Here is a 7,713-nt window from a genome sequence, read left to right as displayed (position 1 = left end):
TCAGTCTATAAAAGTGACTTCCAAGTATGGACAGGTTAGCCTGGGGGACTTCTGGGCTGTCCCACATGGGTCACAGAGGAGATGTCTATAAAAATGACTTCCAAGTGCAGACAGGTGAGCCTGGGGGGACATCTGGGCTATCCTGCATGGGTCACAGAGATGGGAACTGGGTCTTTGCCTTTGTGGTAGGGAAACAAAAAGGAAGGAAAGAGAGCCCCACCCTGGAAGGGAAGGACTTTCCCACTGTGAATCATCCTGGTATTGGTCTAGCGCCTCTACTGACTGATTCTAGTATTGCTCCCTCTCACAAAACTGTCAAGGAACCAGCTCCAATATCAAAACAAGGCAAAGAAGGGTGTATTCAGAGCTCAGGGGTGATAAATTAGTAAATGGCACAGGGAGAGAAGAAGATGGGGTTGGTGAGGTGTGGAAGAGGTGGGGGAGGGGCAGGGCATGGAGGGTGGGGGAACAGTTATCAAGGAAGAGGCACAGAAATGAGTTCCTAAGTCTTTAGGAAGAGAGGCTTGCCTGGGCTGGGGCCCTAAGGAACCAACACCTTCTCCATCTCGCTTAAAAAAGAAAATGCAGTCACACACCAAACACTGCTCAAGAAAGCCACATTGTTCCACTTTCAAATGAACAGAAAATAAAATTCCTGGACAGATTCCTTCTTCCCACCCCTGGGGATAAGTGGGAAGTGAGTTGAGACGCATTTTATTTTCTTGAAAAGACTCTCCCAGTTCCTTGGCTCCTGCTGAGTCAGGCTGCCCCCGCCATCTGCAGATTCTGAGGCCTTCAATCATTCATTCAGCAACATTTTCTACAGGTCTACAGGGAACCAAACACTGAGCCCTGCGCATCTTTGGTTGTGAGTCTCGGTTAAACCTGCTCTGCATCTGTGGCTTCCACTGAGTATCAAGAAGGCGGGTCCTGCATGAGAGAAATGCCCAGCAACGGATGTGGTTTGGGTCCAAATCCCCAGGAATTTCTGGAACGATTACAAGAGCCATGGCCTTGAAGTCATATGACATGGGTTCTAATGCTCCTTAATTCTTTTTTTTTTTTTTTTTGGTTTTTCGAGACAGGGTTTCTCTGTGCAGCTTTGCGCCTTTCCTGGGACTCACTTGGTAGCCCAGGCTGGCCTCGAACTCACAGAGATCCGCCTGCCTCTGCCTCCCGAGTGCTGGGATTAAAGGTGTGCGCCACCACCGCCCGGCCTTAATTCTTTTTTTAATGTGACCTGAAGCATTCATGAGCATGCACACACACACACACACACACACACACATATACTCACACAGGTTTTTTTCAAAAGAAAGTAGTAGTCACTGTTTTATTCACCAGGGCCTCAGCTCCAGACCTCCTGATTTCCACTGTGTTAGACTCCATCATAAATTGAAACTCTCCTAAGTCAAAAGTGCCTTTAACCCACCTAACCTACCTAGCATTATAGCGACGAAGTGCCCAGAGAGTATAGGTGGCTTGTCCTCTGGTCACATGACCACCATCCAGCACACTAACATATTAAAGGCTGGTGAGATAGCTCGTCAGATGAGGATGTTTACTTCCAAGCCTGACCACTGGAGATCCATTCCTAGGATCCATGTGGTAGAAGAACTGACTCCTGCAAATTGTCCTCTGACCACCACACACATTCTGGGACACACACACACACACACACACACACACACACACACACACACAACATCATTAAGATGAACTACTGTAAACCATTAAGTTGAACTATTGTAAATCGGGAGCTGCCTACATTGTGATATGAAACGTCCTTTATCAAAGGACAATTGTGTCAATAGAGAGTGAAGTATACTCAGTCTTTTTTAATATTTTGCCTCATAGCCAATCATGCACAAGGGTACCATTGTACTCATTGTGGGGTGTTTAGGGGACCATGCATGGTCACCTCCTGGTGGACTGTGGGTCCAAGAGGCCCATCCTTGGCTTGTTGGTTCTGGAACAGGCACTCAATACCTAGCTGTGCCCCAACTCCTCTGAAAGGCTTGTGAACTCAGGTGACCCACACTTCCTCACTTCCTTCCCTCCAAATGCCAGAAATTCTGGAACACCAGCTTCAAGACAAGTCCTTTGCTAGACAATAAATACAGCAAGGTAAACACAGAAGCATTCCCTGTCAAGGAGTTCAACAGTGTGGGGCAAAGAAAAAAGCAATGTCTACACATACAACGTGCATGCGTCAGTAAGCCTTTGGTGCATAACAAAAGATCCCCATACTTCCTATAAAGAAAGACGTGTTATAATCACTCCAGGTACTAGAGATTAGTCAGGCAGCCTCTTCTAATTAATCATATTTATCCATCAGATCAACTGGGTAAATGATGGCTTCATTTTTCCCCTGGCAGCTAGTAACTGACTGTTGGGGGATGCACTGTGTCCCCTCCAGATGCTCTCAATCATCCAGTAGGCGACACAGGCTTCCTTACAGGGCAGAGTTCCAGGACAATGCAAAAATGAGTGCCTAGGTCTGGGATCTGAACTCCACACTCGGCCATTTCCACCACATTCCATTGGTCCAAGCAAGTCAGGGACCAGTCTTGCCCAGTCTCTCTGACACACATTTGAGTCCAGCAGGTAAGGCTCACAGGTCAGCTCAGAATGAGGAGGTGGGGGTCAGTCTATGGGCAAGTCAGGGTGACCCTAACTGCCCAATTATTTTTTTTTTGTTTATGTGTATGCATGTATGTCTGTGCACATGAGTGCAGCTGCCCTCAGAGACAAGAGGTATTGGATCCCCTGAGCTGGAGTGACAGGTCCTCTGCAAGAGCAGTGTATGCCCTTAACTGCTGAGCTATCTCTCCACCACCCCCTAATGAATTTTTAGCTCAGACTAGAGGAAACTGAATTGGGAGTCATTAGAAGAGGCCCTACGTTGACTCATAGTAGGTCAGGCAGTGTGAGAATAGAACCCATGTATCATAAAACCAGTTTTCATGTGAAGGGAGAGATGCAGAGCAGGAAGTATCTTGTCCAAGGCACACACACAGCAAGCTTGTGACAGAGGCAGGGGCAACCTGGGTCCCCATGAAGGAGCCTGAGGCTGGGAGTGGGCTGGCCCAGGGCAGCTGAACAATCATGTTCAGCAGGGCTGTCTCTCCCTGCCCTGTATCTACCATACATTTAGCAAATGAGCCCTTTCAGTCCTTTGAGAAGGCCTCCATCCCCATCTCATCACACCCTAATAAGACTGTTCTCATTTCCAGATGAGAAACTGCAGCCCGGAGAGGGCGGCTGACCCACATCAGGCCCCCAGACGACTCACCTGGGATCTGTCTGCCCAGTGCCGAAGGCTGAAACTCTCTTATTGTACAACAGAGCTGGCCTTGACCTAGGCCCCCCCCACCCCCACTCCCACCTCCCAGGGATAACAAGCAGCTTGAGACCTCAAGATGAAGCCCGTTGCCTGAGGAACAGCTTGAGAAGTCTGGTGGTTAATATGGTCAAGCCTCTAGGCACACCTCCATTGGGTTCCCTGAGGAGGGAAGACCCACCTTAACTGCGGGAGGTACTATTCCGAGAACTGGAGTCATGGGCCAAGCAAAAGGCAGAAAGGGAACTGAGGGACAGTATCCATCGTTGTCTGCTCCTTTATTTTGTGGCTGACACATGTCCGTGCGTGCACATGCAGAGGCCGGAGGAGGACATCTGGCGACTTCCTCTGTTGCTGACCACATTATTCTCCCCCACGGACCTGCGGCTCGCCATTTTGGCTGGCTGACCAGTGAACTCCCAGGTTCATTTGTCCTCCTCACCCTCCAGTGCTGGGGTTAGAGACATGGGCAGCCACGCCCAACTTCTGTACGGGTGCTGAGCATTCTCACCCGTTCAGTCATTTCCTCAGCCCACATCCTCCGCTCCTTGACTGCAAATGCAACGTAACCAGCTGCGTGGAGCCCCTTCCCCACGGTGACACCTAATCCTGGTCATCAACTTGACACATCTGGGAAAAGGCAGCATCAACTGAAGAATCGCCTCCATCACATGGGCCTGTGGCCACGGGTCTGTGAGGAACTGTTTTTGCTTAATGGTTGATGTGGGAGAGCCCAGCCCACTGTGGGCAGTACCATCCCTAGGCAGGTGGGTCTGAGCTATGTAAGAAAGACAGCTGAACACGAGTCTGGAAGCAAGCCAATAAACAGTGTTCCTCCATGGTTTCTGCCTCAAGTTCCTTCCCTGAGTTCCTGCCTTGGCTTATTTCAATGATAGACTGCGACCTCTAAGATGAAATAAACGCTTTTGGCGATGATGTTTATCATAGTAACAGAAGCCAAACTAGAGCACTCACTATGGTGGACTGTAGCCTTGAACTGTAACCCAGAACGACCCCTTCCTCCCTTGAGCTGCTTTTGACAGAAACTGTGTTGCAGGAATGAGGTAAGTACCCAACACTGGGTGAAGGCAACAAGACCAATGTTCCCTGGAACTACCTCTGTGGAGGGACTCTGAGTGATGCTCTGGTCCGTATCTCTGCTGTCTGGTGGGCAGAAAAAACAAACCAAGCCTAGAATCTAGGCCTCCGACCCACGCTGCACCAGGAGGCTGGGAAGGGAGCAAGTCACACACAGAGCCACTGACTGGCATTCAGAGAGCACGTTTATTTACAAAGCGCTTTACAAACATTACCTTACACCTCCCCACAGCCCCCTGTGAGGTAGGTCAGTAGTCATATCTACAGTTTACAGATGGGGAAATTGAGGCACGAAATGGGGGTGTGGCCTACCCCATTATAAAGAGAACTTCCCACCCTCCCATCAAAAAAGAACGAAATAACAACAAAAAGGTCCTGGTCCTCCATCCCACAGCACCCTTCTTCCTCTGAACTCTAGGAACTGTCACCAGCCCTTCTCTACCCTGCCTCAGCCCAGTGACAGCCTCACCAAGAGCCACAGGGACCTCAACCCCGGGGCTGTGATTCAGCCTTGTGGATTGTCACAGGCCCAAGCTGACCAGGACTGAGCCATGGAGGCCCGAAGGCTAGGGAAGAGGGAGCCGAGGTGATATTCTGCATATACTGGGCCAGGCAGGGATGGAGCCCAGGAGGGAGGCACAGGTCCTGTTGCAGGAATCTCAGAAGCAGAAGTAGGGAACATGGTGAGCAGAGCACCCCTGAGTCTGCAGGGGTGGCGGGATTGAGAACAGAGCTGCAGGAAGGTCAGTGTGTCCCACTGGCAAGCCAGGGGAGAGTCCCAGCTTCAGGACTCTCGGGAGCTAAGCCAGGTGGGACTCAGCCCCTGCCAAGCCCCAGTGAGCCTCCATCATGGGGAGAAGGGGCCACACTGGGTGCAAACCTTGGACACTCTCTCTGCAGGCCCCCATTCATTTCTTGCCAAGGACTGGAATGGAGTGGAGGGGCCTGGCCTGAGGTCCCCCGGTACTGGTTGTTCTGGCCAGTGTCACTGTCCCAGGCTTCTCTGCACAGGCCTGCAGGGCCCTCCAGAGGTGAGGCTGACTACAGTCTTGCAAAGCTCCTCCTTGGCCTGCAGCCTGCCCATTGGCAGCGTCCACTCCAGTGTTCTCCCTGTGGAATTATGGCTGAGCAAAGTTGGGGGCACAGGCCCTCCTCACCAGTCTGGGATGATGGGCCACGCCCTGGGTGCTCAGTGGGTGCCCCCAGCCAGGCGCCTGCTATCTCAACTCGAGAGCCTCCAGGTACTCCAGGGCCACGTCGTAGCAGAAGTGGTATTGATCCTGGGAAAAGAGGACACCTTGAACTCTGACCACCCTCTGGAGAAAGGGACATGAGGATGATAGTCTAACAACCCAGGACTAGAACAGAGGCTCAAAGTTAGGGGACCAGACGGGAGTGCGTAGGTGCTGAGGAACCTGCTGGGGCTTGGACGGGGAGCCGAAGTGGCTGCGCTTGGGACATGGCTCCTCACCATGGTCTCCACCATATTGGGCTTGTAGTTCCGAAGCGTTTTGGCAGCAAAGAAAACATCCACCAGGCTGTGACAGCGGATCATCTCCAAGACCGTGGCACAGGCACAGAAGGTGCCACTGCGGCCACCCCCATTTCTAAAGGAAACACAGGAAAGGTTTGGGGCAGGACCTGGGAACCCAAAAGTGAGGTGGGGGGAGCGAGGCAATCAAAAGGCAGGGGCAAAGTCAGAGAGGTCAAAGATAAAGGAAACACTCAAGAGCCACGGAGGGTGGGCTAGGGAGCTGAGGGATGAGAAGTGGGACCCAGAAGGGAGCCCTAGGACCAGAAGGTAGAAAGACAGTTCAGGGTTGAGAATGATATCCAAAGCCACGCATCATGTCAGAAGAGATCCTCAAAAAGGACTGGCCTGTAGACTAGAGAAAAGATCCAGCCACACTTCAAGAGAAAGTGACCGAAAAGGGAAGCCACGGAGACAAGCAAGCCCCAGGGCAAGATGGGAAGACCACCCAGACCAACAATGCGGGTACCCAAGCCAACACAGGCACCGAGCCCAGCCTGCGGCCACCAGGGATCCTCTCCTCCTCTTGCCCCTGTTCCCATGACCCAACACAAGCCTCATGGGAAATGGGAGACTGTCCAGCCCTTGACCTCCAGCTGCAGGACTCTCACTAGAACTAAAGGTAAGTCCTCAGAGGACAGGGCCCGAGCTGGCGCTGGGAGGCTCCCAGAGTGAGAGAAGCCTGAAAAAGAGGTGACTGTGCCCAGACATGAGAGAAAACATGCATTTCTGAACAGAGGTGCATATAAATGAATGAACGAGTGGGATATAAACTGCTGAAAGGGAGGGCTGCAGGTGTGCATGCAGAAACACAGATGAGAATCCCACATGCTGCATGGAGCCGACAAGGTGGCTGGGGGGGGGGGGGGGGGGGAAGGGTGCTGGCCACCAAGACCGATGACCTGAGTTCAGTCCCCGGGGCCTGCACGGTGAAAGAAAGAGCAGATTCCAGCAAGCTGTCCTCTGACCTCCATGCACACTGTCACACATAAACACACGCCTGAGCACATGTGCATACGCACACACACACACACACACACACACACACACACACACACACACACACACACACACATTAAATAAGCGTGATTTTTTTAAAAGGTTTTAAAGCATGCTACCTGGAGCCAGCAAGATGCCTCAGTGGGTAAAGGCACTTGCCACAAAAGCCTGGTGACGTGGGTTTGAGCCCCAGAGCCCATGGGCTGTGCCATGTGTATACCCACACATCACACACACATCACTCACACACACACACACACACACACACACACACACACACACACACACACACACAAATGAAAAACAAATTTAGGTGTGCTATAATCTCACGGGGTGAGGAATTCTGACAAGATGCTCATTAAACTCAGCTGGTTGGAGAGACCAGGCCACAGCCCCTGGAGGCTGGGCTCCTCTGTGCTCGCCCTGAAGGACTCACCCACCCTCCTACCAGGGAGCACTCACAGACAGTGCACCACGGTGCGCCCGTCCCCACTCTCCGACTGCCACTTGTCCACCTCAGCCAACAGGTGCAGGAAGGCCTTCCTGGAGTCAGGCGTGTCCCGGTAAGCAGACCAGCGCAAGAACTGAAAGTGCCGCACCAGCAGGTGGCCCTCCTGCAGCTGAGGACACAGCAGCCAGGCAGAGAGGTGTGAGTGTGAACGAGCCCTTGATGACCTTGAGAGGGTCACCCAAGGCAGCCCTGGCCACCACCCAGATTCTCACCCTTGGGTTCTTCAGGACA

At 52.2% G+C, this 7,713-nt stretch overlaps 1 protein-coding gene across 8 annotated transcripts in view; it reads right to left on the bottom strand.

Annotated features, from left to right (window-relative positions):
• Positions 1 to 4,608: 4,608 nt before the first annotated feature.
• The window catches only part of Ptpru (protein tyrosine phosphatase receptor type U), a 78,075-nt gene continuing 74,970 nt past the window's right edge, over positions 4,609 to 7,713 (bottom strand). For all 8 annotated transcript variants that reach the window (XM_052715545.1, XM_052715546.1, XM_052715543.1 and 5 more), the window contains 3 exons: positions 7,434 to 7,591; positions 5,913 to 6,048; positions 4,609 to 5,721 (listed from right to left, as the gene is read on the bottom strand). In XM_052715545.1, the coding sequence (XP_052571505.1) occupies positions 5,659 to 5,721; positions 5,913 to 6,048; positions 7,434 to 7,591 (357 nt within the window). In that variant the 3' untranslated portion in view covers positions 4,609 to 5,658. The remainder of the gene's footprint in view (positions 5,722 to 5,912; positions 6,049 to 7,433; positions 7,592 to 7,713) is intronic.

Source organism: Peromyscus californicus, unplaced genomic scaffold (assembly GCF_007827085.1).
Source record: "Peromyscus californicus insignis strain IS unplaced genomic scaffold, ASM782708v3 Scaffold_5__1_contigs__length_169319896, whole genome shotgun sequence".
Taxonomy (NCBI): Eukaryota; Metazoa; Chordata; class Mammalia; order Rodentia; family Cricetidae; genus Peromyscus; species Peromyscus californicus.
Note: the sequence above shows the minus strand (reverse complement) of the source record. Positions and strands in the feature narration are given on the sequence as shown.